Source organism: Rhinolophus sinicus, linkage group LG01 (genome assembly GCF_036562045.2).
Source record: "Rhinolophus sinicus isolate RSC01 linkage group LG01, ASM3656204v1, whole genome shotgun sequence".
In the NCBI taxonomy this organism is placed as follows: Eukaryota; Metazoa; Chordata; class Mammalia; order Chiroptera; family Rhinolophidae; genus Rhinolophus; species Rhinolophus sinicus.
In genome coordinates, this window is record NC_133751.1 from 147,489,040 (window position 1) to 147,511,615 (window position 22,576).

General features: G+C 40.3%; 1 protein-coding gene across 2 annotated transcripts in view; it reads right to left on the bottom strand.

The window, feature by feature from the left end:
• Positions 1-7,395, bottom strand: part of LY75 (lymphocyte antigen 75) — a 110,339-nt gene extending 102,944 nt beyond the window's left edge. For both annotated transcript variants that reach the window (XM_019727252.2, XM_019727249.2), the window contains exons 1-2: positions 7,167-7,395; positions 1,390-1,761 (exon numbers count right to left, since the gene is read on the bottom strand). In XM_019727252.2, the coding sequence (XP_019582811.2) occupies positions 1,390-1,761; positions 7,167-7,284 (490 nt within the window). In that variant the 5' untranslated portion in view covers positions 7,285-7,395. The remainder of the gene's footprint in view (positions 1-1,389; positions 1,762-7,166) is intronic.
• Between the last annotated feature and the right edge of the window lie 15,181 nt (positions 7,396-22,576).

Genomic DNA, 22,576 nt, shown 5'->3' on the forward strand with positions numbered 1-22,576 from the left:
GCCCCCTCCTCAGAAGAATATTAGAAATGCATAAAACATAGGATTACAAAGAAAACCAGTTAAATTGAAATAAAGTATTTGGGGGACTGAAGGAATTTACCATTACAACTATGTCCCTCAAAAGAATTAAGGACAGGAGACAAAGAAAATGATCCTTTCTGATTCTTGAACAAATACAATAAAACCAGTCAAATCCAGTTCAAAAGGCATTTTGTTTGGTTCCATGTTTCCTCTTAGTTGCCAAGTTGGAGAAAGGTTTTTATAGCACAAAATTTAAACTTGCCATTAAGTGGTATCCCAGAAAGCAATTGCTTTTTACTGTTAGGAGGAAGCTGGCCAGCAGAAACACACTTGATCACCTACTCAAGGCGGGAGGACTGACAAACAGGAAAACCCATCCTTAATTCTCTAATGTTTCCCCATAGCAGTAGAACCTGACATCTCAGAGGAAGCTGCACCTTTATTAAGAAACACAGAGAGGTTTCCCGAAGGACAAATCTTGTGCAGATAAGGGAAAGGCTGGGAGGCCAAATTTAGCTTAGATGAGCTTTACGAGAAGAAGAAAAACTCTGTCAAGCTGTGTAAACTTACAAAGAAGAGCCAAGGTGAAATAACAGTTAAGACTTGGATACTTAAATATCTATATATATCAACATTTGATGTAATTTAGAGCAACATAATGAAAAAAGATTTTCTTGGGTGATAACTAATTACTACATTTAGAGGTTTAAAAAATAAATCTACACATTCTTTTTAAATTTGGAAATTTCTTATAATCAGTCTCTGGACTCAAAAACAAAGTTCCCAATCAGCTCCCCCAAAGGTAATATTCATCTACTCATTTTTGCAAGCAACTGAGAAAAAAAATCCACTCTTAAAGTGCTGACTCATAAATACAAACATCAAAGTGTGATGGCCATGCCAAAAATAAAAGTAAGTAAGTAAATCCACCTGAAGGTCTTAAAAGTTTTCCCTTATATCAAAATCTGCAGACAAGGAAGAATATGTTTCCTTTTTTTTCCTTTTTCTTTCTTCTTCTTTTTTAACTTAAACTAGATCTGACTTTATTAGATGATTTGACTTTTATCCTATACAAAGGTTTTTCTGTTACTCTAACTTTTCCTTTGCTCTGGAGTTCAGAATGCAATCGTAGGAAGTACGTGCGCTCAGGCATCAGAGAGATTTCAAATCCCCGTGATTTACCTTTAACGGGGCAAATAGCACTGACATCACAGGGGTAGCTCAGAGTTATAAGCCAGTGCCTGGAACTGAATGCAAGCTCACTGCCCTTACCAGTGTATGGCTTTATTTGTGGTCAGTTGTGCATGTTCAATGCCACATTTACCAACCACAAGAGCAAATGACTCCAAGTTCCTCTCCAGTACTCACCACGGTAAGGCTGGGCACAGAGGTTTTCCTCCGAGCCTCCCTTCTTCCAGACATCAGATGAATTTGTACTTGCTATGGCATGTCCCTCCTTCAGAGCCAACCTGGACTGGGCAGCTCCGTACAGAAAGTATTGCTCACATTTCCACCACAGCATGGCCCTGGAGTCACAGCTGAACATTCGCAAGGAGTCTGTGGGTTTGGTAATATCCAGGCCAAGACACTTCTGGGATTGCAAATGAAAGAGCCGATGCTGGGACACCCACTTCCATAACATGTCCTCGGTTTTGTCACAGTCCTTTGCTACTATCCAGTCATTCAGCGGCTTGATGCACTTGCCAGTATTTTCATGGACGATGGTGAATGAGTCATTACCTGAGTCAAGACAGACAAAGACATTTCAGGATTCTGAATGTGGCTAATGTGCCTTGGCCCCTGCTTGCAGAGGAGAATCTGAGCACCACTGGACTGGTCCCACTCTCCAAGCTGTGCAAACTGTAATGTACTACACAAGGTCAGCGGACAGTGGTGGCCAGGGGGGCAGGACAGTGTGGGATTAGAGCCTGGGTTTTGGAGTCCATCTGCCTCTTCATAGTCTGCCTCTACTACTTGTTACCATGTGATCAGGGCAAGTTATTTAACCACTATGCCTCAGTTTCCTCCTTTGTAAAATAGTACTTCATACAGCAGATGGGAGGATAAAATGAGCTCATACACGTAAAACACTTAGAAGAGTATATTTCTTATTGTTATCCCCTGAAACCCCTTCTCCTCCCCCTCCCCCACCGTTTAACGAGATGCAGAAGCTCCTCAGGTTTCATCTTCTTTAGCCAGGTGATCTACATTCAACAATAAATATTCCGAGCCTATTCAGGACCACAATTCTGTCTTGCTTAAACTTTACAATGGCAAGGTAAATTATTACATGACATTAATGTGTCTCAGAGGAGATGGGGAAACTTCTGAGGGGCAGAAGTAGAATAACTAGATAAAGGGATGAGAGGAAATGGAGATCTGGGTTCTGAGGCTGGAGGGGAGGACCTGTGGCCAGCTTCATCACAGCCCCTGCAGGAAGGTGATGGGAAACCCCTGGGGAGAGGCTGAGGGCTGACTTTGTGCATCACCTAGGGCGGACAAACCTGAGCTCCAGCTGAGCCACAAGATTCAAGACCCAGTAGGTTTGGATGATGGGAAACTCAGAAGTAACCTAGTATAAGTGAAGGTTAAAAGGAGGAACCGCCCTGAAGGTTCCCTTGGCCGTTTTGTCTGAGCTGGGGAAGACCTCAGTAATGACAGAAACTGAAGTTCTGTTAACCTGGAGAAACAGGACCTCAGAATAAAATTTCATTGGATTTTATGAAAATAATACATTGTTTCTTGCACACCTGAGTTTGTGGAGCAAGATTCACATCTGTGACAACAAATTACAACTGAAAAATTTGGTCAGTGTTCTTACAATGAAACATTTTTTGAAGTTATAGCACAGAATTTCATGTTGATGAGAATGAAGCTGAAATTTTTTAGACAAACTTAAATAATCATTATCAATGAACCAAAGGATTCAGCAGAAGGACCTGTAAAATTTTACTTCCCAAAACGCACTTTCATTTTGAAACCAGTTTCGCAATCACTAGTTTTACGAACACTAAACACCACTTTTAATAATTCATAGGCTTTCAGAATTAAACATTTTCATACCAAAGACTTGAGGGGAAATTTCACTATGTAAATAATAACTATAAAATTAAGTCTGATTTCAGTTTGTACATTGGACAGAACTTTTTGTTTTAAATAGCAGCAGCAGCAACAAGAGATACAATAGGAACAACAAAATCCTTTAAAACTTTGTTATTTCTGCTTTCAAGTCTGTATTTAACAATATTGCATAGCGTTGCATCTAAGAAGGTTTGCCATGTAGTTCCATCCCTCTTTCTTCTTTGATATCACTCTGCCATTCTCTACCTTATGGACACTTTGGGAAGATAATCAACAAAAGAGGAAAATGTACTATCTTAGAAGAGTAGTATCACTCACACTTTTCTAATGTCCTTTTCTCGCATATCTACCTAAGAGCCTCTCAGACCTGTGATGTGCCTCTTTCCAAATCTATTTTCTCTCACCTCTCCAAAATAAATGTTGTGTTCCAAAGTATCAGGAATTACTGCAGGAAATTCCTGCTCCTGCAGAAGAATGGGCAGCTGCCACTCTGGCTGGAAACTTCCCCCTTCTGCAGTCTCACTGCTCTCTTTCCTGGGCATGCAGCTCTGTGCCCCTTGACCTCAAACAGGTGAACGGGGCAAACAGCAGCTTTACCTACCTTTGCAGTGTGGAGTTCTAGATTTTTCAAGTTGCCTTTGCAGAATCCAATGGATTAGCTATGGCTCTTAGTCCAGTGAAAAGAGCGGTGAAATAAGGAGTCAGAGGTCCTAGATTAAAGACCTACTGCCGCTACCAGTAGCTGGGAGACCTCAGGGAAGTCACTTAATCGCCCCAGGGTCTTCATACGGTCTTATATTAATCATTGCTCCAAAAGACACATTAGAGCTGATGGTCTGGCTAGGTCTTATTTTCAGGGAAACATGGTCTCTCCAAATGTAAGATGAAAGTAGTGCAGCATAAGCTATCCAACATACTTTCAAAACTAGCATCCTCTATGTCCACAAGATAGCAGTTTCCCTAGTTTTGCAGGTTTTATTGGGCTTTGCTGAGTTCACTGCATACTGTCCTTGAACAGATGCCCACAACTTTATTTTATCATGCTAATGCTAGCAGTATTTTAGGTCATTCTAATCTATTGAGCATGTGCACTTAAGTGACAGTGCCGATTCATAAATACCCTTTGGAAGAGAAAAATTATGTACCTTTTTCCATTTATTATACACGTTACTTCGTGTACTTAACAAGCTTGTAGGAACTCTGAAAGACTACAGGAGAGGTGTGTAGCATGGAGTAGTTATGTGAAAGAAGGGTTGCCAAGCTTCTTACCTAATTGCAACATCTATGATTATAGCTATTTGCCTCATTCTAAATCTGTCTTTTACCCTAATATGTAATATCAATGTTTGACACCTATAGTGGTCATTTAGACATTAATTGTTGATATGACTTAAGGAAACTTGTTATTAGCCTTCATACATAATGTGCATATAACCACAGACATAAGCATTCATACATAATATATAAGCTAGGGAAAGTCTTGTCTTTTCATGATGTTTCCCCATAGCTTTCCTTACCCTTAACAGGAGCTGTTCAGTCTGCCTCAGTCTTGTGACCCTATTGAGATGGTAGGTTGACGAGTGGGAAGAAGGACTAAGAAAGTGTGAAAATAATTCCTTATTTAGAAAAATTTGTTAAATAAAGGTATATAAAATACTTCAGAAATTCATTACACTTTGAAAAGGTAATTACAGAGCAATTTATAAAACAGATTCTTCATTGATAGCCTTATATAATAGGACATCTTGCTCACTTTACAACTATACTGATCCTAAATGGAATTTTAATGTTTTACCTCCAAATACAATATTGGGACAAGTCTAAAAGGCAGAGGTTTATGAAAAGAAGCCTCATCACCCCTAGTACCGGGAGCACTTTTTATATGCTTCATTTTATGTATACATTCTAGTGGTATTTGAGAGGAAATGGTTAAGGAGCATTATCATAAATTATAATGAATTTTCAGTATTTCCACATCCATCAAAGGAAAACTATCTCTTAGTGTCTGATCATTCAGTAGTTCCTGTTTTACAAGCCCTAACCCAAAGAGCTTTGTGCATTCCAAAGAGAAGCTGGACATCAGCATTTCATAACCACAGACACATGAAGAGGGAGATGATTCGAAGGCAAGAGGATGAAGACAGCAGCATTTTTAATTTCAGGGGAACTTTGACAGCCCACACAGTTAAGCATTGTGTGAAGTCACAACATTGTGTGCAGCATACAGGTGCAGTAGGAGAGAACCAGGATTCTGTGTTTGCCAGCTCAAAAACAGGTTCTGAAGTGACAGCTGGGTCCATGGCAGTCTACTACGAGTCAGAAAGTCATGGAGTTCAGATTGGGTGGTGTGGGCTGGGGAGAGACTCTGAAGTCCCGGAAGGATTCGTTTACTGTAAGCTGTTAGCTCTCCAAGGAGGCAAAAAGGTAAACTAAGCAGCTGGCATTTCCCCAAGGACACAGAAGTACTCTAGCATCTGAGCAGCCGAGACCACCTGTGCAAACCTAGCTGCATACATATGATGAGGCACATGCCATTACCAGCAACATGAAGCTGACACACTGCCAAGCAAACTGCCTAAATGGCTGGGGTTTCAAAATTCCAGTGCTTTCCTGAATAGGGCCACAAGTCTGGTCTGAGAGTGTGAGAACACCAATCAGAGCAGCTGCTAAGGGTGAGAAAGGATGCAGGAAAAAATACACTGCAGGGAGAAAGGAGTTAAGCCTGTGCTCCTTGTTTTGAGTTAATGACAAAGGCCAAGGGTTGCGGAGACAGCAAACATGAAGAAAATCTTGAATTCTGTGGGGGAGACAAAATAGATAAGCCTAAAATAGATGTAGATGGAAACCAAGAGTTTAGTGATTGAAGGGTTAGTGTATTTTGATTGTACTTAGTTGCTGCAGTGAAATTTTTCTGCCTGGATTGTGGGGAAGGCAGGCTAGAATTCTCACAGCAATAGAGGATTTCTGGTAGTTTCCAGCACAGAGGGTCAAAAAAGAATGAAGTGTGAATCAGAGCAGGAGCCACTAAAAGGTCCTTAGTGGATGGAGATAGGGTGATGCCACCGACACTCTGAGAAACCTCTTCCCATCACGCTCTGAAAAAATGTGTAAATCAGTTTCTTAGTTTAGCAGCAAAGAAAGTAAGAGCGGCAAGCAATGTGAAGTTTTTCAAAAACTCCCTTCAACATCTTTTACTTCCTCAACCAGAAAAGGTAACAAGTGGTGGGTGGGGACGGCCCACTGATTACACATTGTCCATTATGCAGCACGACTAAGAAACAAAGTCCCCAGCACAGATCTTGCCAAGGCAAAAAGAGAAAGTAAAAGCGAATCCTGTCGGTGAACTCCGGTCGGTGCCAAGAGGGATGGTGGGGTTGCCACTACCCAGAGCATCAACTAAAAGCGTCGGTTCCTGCCCAGATTCCGCAGTAAGAGGCAGGAAATGTCCCGGCAAACTACCTGCCATCCTTCGTGGGACCGTCGGTCTCACGGGGATCGCTTGGAGCTGATAAGCCAATTAGAAGAAAGGTTTGCTGCGCGAGGCTTTAGGGGAGGGCATCATGACAGAGTCATGCATCCGTGGGCACAGTGAAGATGGAGAATCATTACTCATGCTGGGCGCTGAGAGTAGAAAACTCCTCTGGACAATGAGTGGCCAAAGTGAACCGGGGCGCAGGAGAAGCGAGACGGACGGGATGGGGCGTAGGGACTGTGAAGGAGCCCTATACTCCAGGGAAGAAAGTTAGAGGAGAGAGGATGAGGAAGAGGCGGGACCCGCCCAGGAAAGACTCGGTGCGTCTCCGGTACCGTAGACTGCTTGCCCTTCAGCACCAGGATGGTCCCGCCCTGCCACGCCTCAACCAGCCTTTCTCCCGGCCACCAGGGCAATGGAGCACCTTCACCCCAGACCTCCCGTTCGGCTCGCTAGTCCGGCCTCAGACCCCGGAGCAAAGCAGAGATGACGTGAGCCCGGATCGCAACCTTAACCCGACCCTAGGGAAGTCGGCAACCCTGGCAGCGTCGAGGCCTTTAGTCTGCCGGCGGGTGGACGCACCCGCAGTTACCTGCGCGGCCAGAGGCCTCCGCCAATCCTAGGCACGGGAGGAGCAGCACCAGGAGCTCCGCCGCGCGGCGAGGGGTAGCCCATCGCGTCCTCATCCTGAGCCGGACCAAGAAGTCCATCCTGGTCCTCGGGCGCCTGGGGCATCCAACCCTCCCCGTGCGCCCAGACTGCCCCACTGGCGCCTTTGCCCTTAGGCTCCCGGGGCGCCCCAGGCCCGCCCCCGCCGTCCTCGGCCAACCAGATTAGCAGGTCTCGAGTCCCGGGGCAGGGAGGGGAGGGCGGGGCGGGGCGGGAATCGGAGGCGGGAAGATGACGTGCCAAGACCTCTGAGCACCTGGGACCGGCGGGACCTGCAAGGAGGCTGGAAGTCAGCGTGCAGCTAGAAAGCAGTGTCCCGCACAGACTGCCGGCAGTGAGGGCCCGGGACCCCACTTCATCAGTAAAGTCGAGGAGACGCTGCGCTTGCAGGGACCGCCCTGGTGGGTGGGTTCGGTCAGTTTAGGACCTTGTCCTCTGCCTTTCGCACCCGAGTCAGGGATCATTTCTTCATTGCACGGCTGGGTTGGAGAGGCACCCATATCCTTTCGTACCTCAGTGAGGGGACGTGCACCCGTCGTGATGTGGCTGCGGTCAAACCAAAGAATGCAGTCGTCCTCAGCAATGTCTTCAGCATTTTGATAGTTCCAACAAAGGTGTGGTAATGCCTGCTGTAGTTGGACCTGCACGTTGTTAAAGAATTAAAAGCAAGAGCTATTCGAGAGGCCCTACAATATTTCCAAGGATGATTTAGGTTTTATGACCACTGACCCTTGCAAGTAACCTCTTTAAAAAAATAATTTAATAGTAATAATAACTAATAATAATCCAGTACAAATATGGAAGTCTGCACCCAAAACAGACAATTGCGAGAGTAGAATTTATCCTCTCCCTGTGGGAATTACTATCATTATAAATAGGGTGACCTCAGGTGCCTGGATATGAATTATATATATATATATATATATATATATATATATATATATATATACACACACACACATATATGTATATATTTATATTGCTTTTTGCCTTCTAAAATTTTATTTATTTAATATTAGTTTCAGGTGTACAAAACATCATGATTAGACATTTGCACACCTCACATAGTGATAACCCCAACAAGTCTACTACCCACCTGACACTGTACATAGATATCTATTACAGTGCCATTAACTATATTACCTATGCTGTACTTAACATCTTGTGACCATATATGTGTATATATATATGTATATATATATATATATATATATATATACATATATATATACACACATATATATGTATATGTATATACACACACTGTTTTTCTCCGAAAATGAGACCTAGCTGGACAATCAGCTCTAATACATCTTTTGGAGCAAAAATCAATATAAAACCCGGTCTTATTTTACTATAATATAAAAGACCGTGTCTTATTTTACTATAAGATTGGGTCTTATATATATATATATATAATATAATACAATATAATGTAATATAACAGTGGGTCTTATATTAATTTTTGCTCCAAAAGACGCATTAGAACTGACTGTCCGGCTAGGTCTTATTTTCAGGGAAACACGATCTATACATATATGTACATATGCATATATGTACATATATGTATATATATAATATATGATAGTTGATATTCAATATTATTTTATGTTAGTTTTAGGTGTACAGCATAGTGGTTAGGCATTTATATAATTTAAGAGGTGATCCCCCTGATAAATCTAGGACCAATCTGCGACCATACATAGTTTTTACTATACTCTGCATACTGTATTTCACATCCTACGACTATTTTGATACCAATTTGTACTTCCTAATCCCTTCACCTTTCTCTCCCTTCTTCCCAACCTCCCTTCCTTCTAGCAACCATCAGTTTGTTCTCTGTATCTGTGAGTCTATTTCTGTTTTGTTTGTTCTTTTGTTCTGTTCTTTAGGGGTTCTACATTTTTAAACCCCATGTTTATTGAGCAGGTGGTGTGTACCTCGGATGGCCTCCATCCCTGCCCCCCAAGACGGAGTTCTTCCATGAGGAGGTGACCATCTAGGTTGCCTTTCCTGATTCCAACTGCCAAGGTTTGCTGGTGGCTCCAAATCTACCTTGGCTCTGTTCTCCCTCCTGACTCCCACCTTTCAGTTAGGTATTTACAAACAGCAGTTGCCATCACAGGAATTGGACACCTTCCAGTGTAAGATAGAAAGGCAACACCCCTGCCCTCTCAAGTTTACTGAGTACTCAGGGAGACTGAGGCACACATACAGTAACTCAGGGAAGAATGAATGGGGAGACTCTACAAAGCTTCAAGGAAGGCAGTGCCTCAACTATGTCTGGAAGAACGCGTAATGCATGGGAGTTTGACCAGGCACGGCTGGTGGGAGAGAAATACTGACAGAACGGGGGCGGGAAAATGCAAAACAGTGTCAGAAGGCAGTCAAGAGTCCAGTGTGGCTGCTCTGCAGGGTGCATGTATGTGTAGGTGTTGAAATTAGTTGTGGCGGGGGCCGAAGCAGAAATGACAGCAGAAAGGTGAGTTGACTTGATTCTCTAGGGAACGGGCAGTGGAAAGTTCTGAGTCAGACACCTTGCTACTGCTCTGTTCCTCTGCACCTGTGGCTGCTGCTTTCTGATCCTGCCCAGCCTGGAGCTCCTTGAAGGCAGCACCCTCATCTTCTTCATTATCAGGTCCCTAACAGGGAGCCCCAGGCTTGTCCCAGAGTAAGCTCTCAACACACATTACTTAATGAATTCTTAGAGCCCCTGCATTAGCGTAGGGCCATATGAGCTCCTGCTTGCATTATATGCGATAGTTCCTCAATTGACCTCACTGCCAGGAGTTGTTATCCTCTCCAGCACATAGACCCTTCTAAACACTGTAACACGATACTTTCCTACTACCCAAAGCCTTTCAGTGCTACTTACTTATAAAAGTGATTCTTAACCAAGAGTTTAGGGGAATCTGAACACCTGAAATTGTATGCAGCTTTGTGAATGCACTTTTTTTTTCCAGTGAGGAGAAGACACCCATGATACAAAAAGAAAACTCCATCTAGGAGAAAGCAAGCTCCAGTATGATCTGACCCTTTATCTTTAATTACCTTTCTATGTCACTCCTTGGTTCAAGCAACCTACCTAACTCTGCCTTGCCTTTTCGTAGCTCTGCCCATATATTTGTATTTCCTGCAGTGCCATTCCTGGAATGCCTTTCTCCCCTTTTTTCTGCCTGAGTTCCACCTTTCCACTGAAGGCTCTGCTCAAATCTCATGTTTTTTATAAAATGTTTTTAAGAAGGGCTCTAGCCCTTGGGGATTTCAAACATCTATATAATATTGTGTATTCTAGTCTCTTCACATTTAACATGTGCTAACTCCTGCTGCTATTTTTTCTGTAGGTTCATGCGCACTGATTCTCCATCTAGGTTGTAGGTCCTCAATAAATATTTATTGTCTATGGTAACAATAGCAAGCAGTGTATCCTTCAAATTTCACCTTGAATATCACTTCCTCAAAGAAATCTTTCTTGACTCTGCAGCCTTGGTGAGCTTCCTCTGTGACAGGTTCTCAATGCATCCCATAATTTATCTTAATAGCACTTAGCGGAGCTGGATTAATTGGTGTGCTTGCTTGCTCATTTGCTGAATGTCTATCTCCTTCCCCTGGCTGCAGGGCCCATGAATGTGGCGATTGTCTGTTTTAGTCACTTCTTTGTTCCCAGTACCTGGCCCATGATTTGCTGGATGAATGAATGAATAAATACATGATAAGTACCTCATAAATGGTACAGGCAACAGGAGGCCTAGGCATTTAAAAGAGGGAAAAATCAGCTAGGGTAGGAGGGAGGGTTTAGGCACTGGGACGAATGTCCTTGGATGAGGACATTCAGTAGACAGAGGCAATGAGGAGGACACTCCAAGCTGAGGCAATGGTGTGAGCAAAATAGCAGACATCTGCCATCCACTGTGCTGTGCTGTGACATCCACTGGGACATCGAGGCCATTGTGTGGAGCATTTTCCATGTGCTTTGCCATGTGACAAGCATCCTGCAAAGGTACGACTATTATCCTCATTTCACAAATGTGGAAACTGGGACAACACAGACAAGAGAGATAATTTGGCCAAAGTCAATAGCGTAAGTGACGATACCAAGATGGAAAGCTCACTTATAGAATTTACATGACTGTGTGAGAATGTTACTATTATTTTATTCTCAGTTACAATTAGGGAGAAACAACATGAGCTTTTAGAACCTCTAAAGTCATGTTTTTAATGATAAAATATATCATGTTGAAAATAGAATAGCTATGCTGGTGGGCCTCTTCCTGGTCATATCCGTCTTACTCCCACACGGAAGTAATCATTCTGAATGGTTTATCATTCCTTTCTTTACAGTTTTCCCATATATGATTCACTTCTTAAATACCGATGTAACTTTGCATATTTGTAATTTTATGTAAGTAGAATAATTTCAAGCTGGGTTTTTTTTTTTTTTTTTGGCCACTTTTTTGTTCAAGTTATGCCTGTGACATTCATTTGTGTTGTTGTGTGTAGCTGAAGTTCATTCCATTTTTACGTGTTATTCCATTATAAGAATAAAGCACACTTTATCCATTCTCTTGTTGGTGGACAATGTGTAGGTTCCAGCTGGGTAGTTTGCTGTCCTTAGAAATGATTCTGTGACCATTTTTGTTCACGTCTCCTGGTGCACTTTGCTAGATACTCCTGAATGTGTATTCTTGGAAGTGGAATTCCTGGAGCATAAGCTATGATCAGCATCATCAGTATTAGACAAGGCCAATGTGTGTTCCAATTCGCACTCCCAATGGTGGAGACAAGTGTTCCCATTGCTGAATATTTTCATCAACACTTTAGCATTTTGACATTTTTGGTGGGGGGTTAAGTGGTATCTTGGTTTAAAGTTGTATTTCCCTGATTGCTAATGAGGTTGAACATATCTTCCTATGTTTATTGGTTATTTGTATTTCTTTTTCCAATTCTTATACAGGTTATTTGTCTGTTTTCTCTTACAGCCATTCCTGGTCCTCTTTGCTTTGAATCCCAAGGGGCTAGTCTGCATTGCTCAGGCTCCCTCACCTACTGCCTTCTGGGTAGGTTCAGCCAATGGGAGTTACTGGCAGGAGATGGAATTTTGGGAAGGGGAGAACCCAAGGCGTTTCTCTCCTCTCTCCTTTGGGAATGTGTCAAGCAGTGGCTATGTCTCTTCTGTGGTTCCAGCTCATGCCTGGAAGCCTCACCTTTGTGGTTCAATTCCCACCAGGTAACCCCTGCCGTGTTTCCAGCTCCTTTTGGATGGTTTATTCTCCAAGGTTTTTGCTCACACTGGGTAGCCCTGGCTTCTATTCAGATAACACCATCCCTTCTCTGTCCCTCAAGCCCCATGCACAGTAGTAGCTTCTTGAAGTTGTTGCATTCTGCGTAGTCTCATTGGCATGTATTTTTTTTAGCTCTTATAACACCTCTGTAAAGATTAATAGTTATTTCCCTATATTAAATTTCTTCTATTCAACTATCTAGAATGGGTTTTGTTCTCTTTACTGGATTTCAATGATACTGACTCAACATATGAAAAAATTGAGACAGCATCCAAAATTGAGTAAGATATGAATAAGAAGAACTCTAAATGGTGTATATTCAACTGCACAAGGAGTTGTGGCATAAGGAGAGCCAGTGTGAGATGCATTTAAACTGCAGTTTTGATGATACCCATGGATGGTCCCAGGTGTAGTAAGGAGGCCCCAGGAGGCCCAGGCAAAGGCTTGGTCTAAGAATAAATTTTAAACAATTCCCACTATACCATGATAATAAAGGTCTCTATTTATTACTCATAACTAAACTCATGAGGACTATAGACATGGACATAGACCCCAAAGGACAAATATAAGGTTGTAATTCATCCACTTAAACAACAACAACAAAACAAAATTAAACAGCTCATCTTGTTAAACTGAACTTCCTTCATAGAATTCTCAGATGAGGAAATGTTCCACTAGGATGTGTACAGAACATTGGCACAGCGACTGGACAAGGAGCCAATGTGGTTGACTTATTCATTTACTCAGCTACACCTCATATAAAAACACCAGGGAACTGTGGAGTCCATTATCTGCTCTTTCATCTTATAGATGAGGAAACTGAGGCTCAGAAGTTTCAGTGACCAAGGTGGCTATGAAAAACACTAGAAAGGGAAGATGTATACCTTTGAGATTCATGGCAAGAGTCCTGAAACACCAATGAGAGCACCTTAGGGCTAGTTATGTGCTTCTGACATGTGGCAGAGGTGAAATTTAGCTGTGAGGTGATGATGCAAGGATGGATCACAGATTAAGGAGATGTGGCATTAATAAGAGTTGTGTAGTTGGTAGGAGTATGTTGCAAAGGTCGTTAATGTATTTTGGGTAGGATTGCAATATCTCAAGCATGGTGGGAATTCTCTAGGAATCATTTTCATCAAAGGTGCATACTTCGAAGAATAAGGAAATAATATTAGTGGTACAGATTATTTTCCAATTGTGGGGAATGTGATCAAAGGGTAAGTTTTGACTTTGATAGAGTCATGTATTCACCATATTTTGGCAAAGAGACAAGAACTGGGGTGATGTGTTTGCTCTTGACTCATGTAATTGGAGACTCTTTTCTCAGATTAACAAATCCATAGCCAAAATCTGTTCCAAGAAAACAACAGTTCAAATGATAAATAACCAAAGCCCAGGAGTCCTTGCTCCTTAGGGAAACTGACTACATTTACACTCAAGAACAATTATTTTTCCGACTTTAGCAAAAGATAGAGAAGTCCAGGTTTTCCAGCTTTCTAAATTAGAGTGTGACACGACCCTCTATGAAAGCTAACTTGTAACCCAAGGACAAAGTTTAGGGCCACCTAACCTGTTAGTTATGGATGAAGATAAGAATGCTGGCTTACTAATTTTTAGAAACATTTATGAAATGTAATAGTGAGAGTCTTATGAAGAAATTTTAATACTGAGAGGTATTAAACTATGACATTACTGTATTTACAAATTCCATCATTTATTTGCCTTTTGTCAACTCATTAATATCTCCATAAAGCAGGTGGTCCAAACCTTTTCATCCACCTCCCAGGGTCTTCCTCCAGGGAAAAGAATGTGCCTCTGACTTTGTGAGTTCACCATGTTTCTGTTTTTTTCTCCATAAGCTTATCTTTTTCTCAGCCAGGCCTTTATTTATTTATTTATTTATTTATTTATTTATTTATTTACTTACTTACTTACTTACTTACTTACTTATTATTTTTTTAAACGTAACTGTGCTCCCAGGAATCCATATTTCTTCCTCTCTGGTATTTTTCATCTCTGCCTCTCCATGAGAGGAAGAAACACTCTGAGCCTGTTTTAAACATTTTGTTTTTATTTTTAATTTTTACTATAGAATATAAATACTGCACTTGAAGTAGAGACAATAGTGTAATGAACTTCCTGTTCCCATTGCTCTCTTTCAATGGTTATTAATACATGACGAGTCTTGTTTCGTCTTTACGCGCTCTCTACTCCTCACAGATTATTTTGATGCAAATCTCCGACATCAAATATTTCACCTGTAAATATGTCAGTATGCATTTCTAAAACATAAGATCTAATGAAAGACATAACCACAATATGTTATCTCACCTAAAAATATTTACAGTAATTTTTAATACTGTTAAATGTCTGATTGGTGTACACATTCCTACAATTATAAATGTTTTTGTTTTTACAGTGTGTTTAAATTAGAATTCAAATAAGTTTTTTACATTGACACTGGTTGATATTTTTCTTAAATATCTTTTAATCTCTAGGCGCACTGTCTTTCTATTCTTTTTTCCTTGTAATTGTGTGAAACAAAGTGGCTTGTTTGCAGAATTTCTCACAATTTGGATTTTGATTATTGCATCACTGTTGTGTTGTTTAACATGTACCCTTATGTCTCATATTTCCTATAAATTAGTAGTAGTCTTTATGAGATTCAAATTCAATTTATTCTTGACAGTACTATTTCATATGTGTTGTGCTTTTCTGTCAGGAGGCAGGTAATATAATTTTTCTCATAGTTTGGTGATGTTATCAGGCATTGGCGATCATTACCTGGGTCCTTTCATTTATTAAGAATTAGAAAATGGAGGTATTCTAATTCTACCTTTTTTTTTTTTTCATTTCTAGTTGGATGCTTCTTTCAAGAGAAATTTTCCCTTATCAACTATTTGGTTACCCACAGCTACAGATTATAGAGGAGAGGTAGGAAAACACTTGATTCTTTCCCTTCACTTAACAATTTTGAAAATGAGGTGGTTCCCTAGCATCCTCCAAATAGGACCAATGAGGTTTTTATATTTTATTATCATTTCATCATATTTAATGTGTTTCAATCCTTTGCAGTTACATTTATTGATGCTTCACATTGGCCACGGGAGACATGGCCATAGGAATCTTTCATCATTTCCTTGTGCTTTGGAATGACAAGATGTTTCAGCCTCAACCAGTACATTTCTTGTTCCAGACCTGGAATCAGCCATTTCTCTAAAGATCTTTGCTTCCTTGTAGGAAATGGTATTTCCTAGGGTAGTAGGATACTCATTCCTGATAGGTTGGTTTTTATTTCCATCACGGATCAGTCATATGGATTTGAGTCTTCACCCCACCACTTCCTAGCCATGTTCTTAGGCGAGATACTTAATTTGAGCCTCAGTTACCTCATTTGAAAAAAAAATAGATAACAACACTTAAGGTTATTGTAAGCTTTAAATTGCCTAGCACAGAATAAGCCACCAATAAATATAGCTATTAATATTTAATACTTTCATTAACACAGGTGTCATGACCTTGACACTTTTGAAGAGTGATGGTCAAGTACTTTATAGAATATCCCTCAACATGGGTTATCAAATAGAGTGGCCTCAATAATCTGATCCAATATAACCTGTTCAACCTCATCATTCATTACTTTCTCATACCAAAGCCTGGAAATTTGAATATCTGAGTTTGGTTTATGTTGTTCCTCCAACCTGGACTATTCGTTCTCTTCTGTGGATATTTTAACTCTTCAAAGCTTATCCTCTGTGACCTTCTATACTAATACCTCTTATCTGTAGTATTTGATCATATGTTTCATATCACTTCAATAATTTTCCAGATCTATGTGTCTTCTTCCCAGAAATAATGCCATATCATTGATAGCAAAGATGTCTTATTATTTTTTATCTTGAAATCTAACATATATGAAAAAATACATGAAGCATAAATGTGTAGTATACTTAAATTACTAAATGAGTATCCATGGAACCACCACCTAGGTGAAAATACGTATAACATTTCCAGAACTCCAGAAGCCCTCTCTGTGTCCCTTTTTTATCACACACCCCTCCCTCCTCTATTTGCACTTTTAGGGTACTAATGTTCTTGCTGTTCTTTATAGTTGGTCCTTTTACAAATAGACCCATTAGTGTTGCCTGTTTTTGAACTACATATACACAGATTCAGGATCTACGTATTCTTTAGTATACGTCTGATTTATTTTGTTCAACATCATATTTGTAAAATTTGTTCATGTCATGTGTAGCTGTGCTTTTCTTCATTTTCATTGCTGTATATATCTCATTGTATGAATATACCAAAATTTCTTTATACATTTGATGAAATGTGCTTTACCTTTCTTAAGCTTTAAAAACATTTAAAATGCTCATATGTGTTGAGTTATATAATATATATAATGCGTGTATGTGATATAACACACATACAAGTATATAACTATACATAGTTATACTTCAAGAATATACATATATATCCAAATATACAATATATGTATCTCCAAATACAATATGTATCTCCAGTGATTTAGTGTACAACTTAATGAATTATCACAGAATAAAAAAAACAAACCTATACAACTAAACATGACCAGTAATAAGGCATGTTGATATCATGTACCCCCTGTATGATGCAATGAATAGGACTCATCAGTTCTGTGATTTTTTTTCTCAAAGTCCGTAACTTGATTCTAATTGTGAAAAAAGATCAGAAAAACCCATGTTGAGGGATATTCTATAAAATACTTAACTATTACTCTTCAAAAGTGTCAAGGTCATGAAAGATAGGAAATTCTGAGGAATGGTCCCAGATAGGAGGAGACTGGGATATATAAAGATATATAAATATAAAGATATATAAAGATATGTTATATATAAAGATAAAGATATATAAAGATGTACCTGATTTGGCAGTTGTTTGGATTCCACTAAAGGTCTTTAAGTAGAAAGGCTGGCATGACCAGAGCGTTGTTTTGAGAATATTGGTCTGAAAGTGGTAGCTATTTGATTGGAGACTAGAGAAATCAATCGGGACTCTTGCAAAGGTCTAGAGGAACATAATGCAAGTCTGAATTTTGGTGGTAGAAGTGGTAATAGAGATAAGATAAATCTGAGAGACTTTTTATAAATGAATAATTATTCCCTTCTGTAAGAAAAAGACCCAGTTGGGCTTCTTGTTTTTCTTCTTAAAGACATGAATGAGAAACCCTGAAGGAGAAAGAAGTGAGACTTACTGGGGAGACTTTAACTTGTGGTAGTGTGAAAACGGTAGTCATAGAAATACGAATAAGTCCTTGCGGCCTCCTGTTCTCTGCCTCTTCTTTTGGAAATCGTATTGTTCTCTGAAGTCTAGTTCAAGTAGACCTCATTCTTGAAGCCAACTCTGATTCCATCAGCTAGAGGGAGATTGCTTGACAGGTTTCCTTTTGTATTATAATTACCGGTACACTCCTCATCCCCTCGGGAGCAGGCACCCTGTTCTTAATGGTCTTTATTCCCTACTCTCTGGCACAATTCCTTGTAATGCAAAGAAACGTTTCCTGTCAGGCTACAAGGGATGATAACTCAAGAGTAAAAATTTGTGCTTGTTCCATGAAGGACACTGTCCACCCACCCCACCCCCTTTTGTGGGTAGAGTTTGGACCACTGTGCTATGTGAAATAACCACAAAAAATTGGAGCAGAATATTTATGGACCTTTCTCATTTTCTTCAAAGGTGCTTTATATGTTTAGTGACTTGATTCATTGTATGGCTTTTTTTTTTTTTTAAATAGCATTACTATTGTATTGTGACATCTGTGTGAGAGCTAGGTAAGTAGTTGTTGAATCTAAAGGATATTTTAGTGTTTTATTATTCTTACAGTAACATAATTTAATCTGTAAATCACCTACCAGGTTGCTGTATGCAATTTACAGCGTGAAAGATAGATACCTAACAATTCAAAAATTAAAAACAAAATACAACCAAAACTAGAAATGTACCCTTGCTACTTTGTAAACAGCTGTAATCTTTCTGCCCCATGGGTGGTCAGACTTCCCCTGTGAGTCAGTTAATGGAAAACTAACGAAATACTTATGTTCAGGTTCTTAAATGTGGCTCAACGTCATATTGCTCTTAGGGAGAAAGGTTGATTTCAGGAACTTTTATGTGGTTACGTGTGCGCATGTGTGTGTACATGCATATCTGTAGACGTGTTTTCCCTATTGATACTATACTCCCAGGTTTGTTTCTTAGATCTTTGTCTTTCCTATTTTAATGTACTGCTTTAATGATTGCAAATGACACATCATCCTTTTCACACTGGGTACAGAGAGCACTTCAGTTCCTTCTATATAACATACATAATTTGCAATTGTTGCCTTCACTTGTTATCCCTTGATGCATGTATGCCCAGCAGGCATTACCGAAATGAATGTGAGTGTAGTCTTAAGAGGGATCTCTGGCTCTGGGCTTCGGCTTCTCACACTCAGAGAGGCTGTCATGGCTCGTGGCTGGAGTCCGGATAGAAGGTATGCACAGGTTATGACGCTCTATTCCACCTGACCCCGGAACCCTGATCTCAGCTGATTAGATCAGGGATGGGGTCCTGTCTCAAAGTCTGCCAATCTCTATGTGGCTTAGCAGAATATGAAATGGCCTTTCCTGAGATGGGTTCCCTAGAATTAGCCCCTGGATGATTTGTGTAAAAGTGCTGTGGTGAAAAGAATGTGCAAATAAAATCTAGACTTTGTCTTGCTGTCACAGGACTTTTGAGATAGGAAGTATTCCCAGAAAAACACTAGAATAGTGGTGACATGGGACAGGGAAGGAAAGTAAGACAAACAAGGACAGAATATCAAACAAAACCCTACAGCGATAACTTACAGTTCTCTAGAGGTTTGGAGATAAGTGGGTGATAATCACAGATGATCCCATGAGGTGAGGGAGCTGGGGTATTTATACTGCAATGTAAATCATTGGTGAAGGGCTGAGCTTGGGGGGTTAGGGGGATGTAAATTCACAAGCACTGTCTGCTCTTTGTGCATGTAGAAAAACCTGGCCTCCTGCAACCTGAGGGCAGCCCTCCGACAAAGCGATAGGAGTGCTGGTTATTGGGAATGCAAGCCCTCTAGGACTGAAGCACACTAGCATAGCACAGCCATCAGAGGGCATCTGCACTGAGCACTGCCAGGGGCTTCTGTAGGCTGGTGTGAGAGGTTGCTCAGCAGGGGCTATTGTGATTCATGGAACTAATCAGATCCTTTCTCTTAGGCATCTGAGTATGACATACACCTCGAGTTAGCAAGAATTCCTGAGGCAGAAGGATCCTGGAGCAAGAAGAGTCAGAGAGAGTTGAAAATCATAGAAGCAAAGTGCACAGAATTCATATTCTTTGTGTGTGGGCATATGCCCTGTTTCACTCAGCTGTGCTCTCTTATTCCCCTGGGGAAGTTGCCTTTCATTTTTCTATCACTGCTTTTGTAATGACAGAATACCTTACCTACAAAGTAAGACTATTAGGCATGACTCCCCGACCCCAGAGAACCAGACAGTCAAATCCTTGGGTTCAACTATGTTACTCTGCTTCCTTTTTTTCCTCTTCTCCTCACCTGTCTATGTCAGGTGAGGTGTGGATTCCACTTGGGATGACTGACTAGATCGTTACTGAACTCATCCTTTTGTGATTTTTCAATATGGGGTATGGGTGTCTTGGTAAATTAGTCTAGACACTGAAGGTGTTGTTTGTAACTCTGCTGTACCTCCCTGGTAAGGCCAGCTTCAGGGTGCACAGGAGGTAGTTGCTAAAAACTGTGTGATTTGACACCAATCCTTGGAACACAAATACCTCAGCCTCTCATCTTTCACTCAGCCACAAATTCCCCCACGTATTATGCATTTGAGCTCAGCATATTTGAGCTGTTAAAATGAAAATGTTTTCTGGAAATAACCCATATCACTTAACAATCTAAGTTCATGTAACATGTATAGGGATGTAGCTGAAGACTTGCCAAACCATAGTCCCACAGAACAACTATCTCTTACAATCTAAGGTAACTCTTGAATCTGTCTTAGTAGTGAGACTTAACTGGACAGAGGACGTCAAGCAGATAAACGCCCGCTAGGTGGTATGGAGGTGGGCATTTCTTCCCAGCCTTGGCAACCTTATCTCTGTCTCTGACATTTTAAAGAAACATATAAGTAATACTAGTATCAACTGTTCATGTTGATAATTGTTAAGTATAAATGAGATGAGGGAAGGGGAACATGATGTACAAAGCCAGTATAGCATGTGAAAACAAAACTAAAAACAAAAAGCAGTTAATCTTGAAATCAGTCTATGTAGAGTTGAATTCAGAATGGCAGATAACCTAGGTCTTCCCAAACAAAACACACTGGAGTTGTACTCATGCCATTGCATACACCTTACCTAATAGTATCTTTAAGCTCTCAGGAGTAATGATGATATGACGACCTTAACCTTTTTAAAAAGCAACAATGTTCATTAACTAACATTTATTGAGTACCTACTTGGTGCCTTATTTTTCTTATCTATAACATAAGGCTAATAATATTACCTACCTCAGAAAGATATTATGAGAATTAAATGAAGGAAGCATTTAGATTAGCAACTGAAACAGCTCTAGTGTGCAATAACTGATATTTATTATTATTATTGCTAGTTAGGTATTAAAATCAGTATTGGAGATCTAGATAATGGACAATAGATGGTCCTTCTTTTCAAGTAGCTCTGAGCTTAATGGAAAATGAGACGTGAAGAAGTGTTCATGATTCAGCAGGATTCAGTGCAACAACAGAGACACGCTAACATCGGGGGCCCAACTTAAAAGAGGAAGTGGCTACTTTTGCTTGGGTAGGAAATGGAAGATTTTCCAGAGTAGGAGGCCATGGGGTAGCATTTGCCTCTGGAGGCTGAGAGATGGGAATATGGGAATGGGGAGAAGGGCCTTCTAGTAGTGAGACTTGCAGATGCCGCGTGCAGTGCGTTTAGGAGTTTGAGTGGAGCCCCAGGAGGGGAGCAAGATCTGTCTGCGCAGAAGCAGCTACCGGTGATGCTGAATGGTAAGGTGGAGCCATGTCAAAAAACAATTCTGTGTAACAGTCAGGAGCTTGGCCTTTATCCTCTGGGCACTGCAGACCATTGAAAGGTATAATCAGATTTACATCTTTAAAAGATGACAAGATGACTGGCAGCTGTGGATAAATTGAAAGTAAGATTGGAAGAGCTTTTAGGAAAGTCCAGACAAGAGACAGGAGAGTGTTAACTGGGATGGTAACCATGGGGACAGAGGAGCTAAGAGATAAGGGAGCTCACACAGGGAGACAGAATATAATAAGTTGCTATTGAAAGGGGAAAAGACATAATTGTTACTTATAGAATAATTAGGCCCTCCCAATTATTCTAAAGAAACTTCTCATGTTAGTAACTCTCAATCCATGTACAATTACGATTCTTTGCATTTCTCTTCTAATTATATACTGTAGTCTGGGGTTTTATACTTTCCAACCAAACTTATTGTCTCCATTTAAGTTATAAATATTGGAAGAAGGGAATAAAGTCAGCAATGAAGCTGCCGTGGTCATTGTAGCTGGAGTTGTATTTGCCACAGTCCATTGTCCCTTAAAGGTGTCAGAATGAAGAGTTTAGGAGTATAGTCAAGATACAAACGGGAAATTCTAGAGGCATAAAGAAAAAAAAATGGTAATATATAAGGATTGTATTGATAGATGTTAGTGAATTGCTCTATTAGAATATCAGCACTATTTGGAAAGCTGTCAATGTCATCTCATATTGAACTATTAAGTGCATATTTAAGCTGTGCAAACCACTTGCATTCATTTCATGGCTAATCAATCCAGTTTGAAATCTTTTGCCAAACGGTAATGGAATTTTCTCTAACAGCCAGATACTTAAGTCACTAGATACCAAATTATGGGATTGAAAAAAAAAATCAATTCAGCATCCCAGGTAATTATCAGCTTAAAACAATATTATGTTGCGTCCTGGCATATACCCTCTTAACAACAGATGTCTTTGTTTTGGACCATT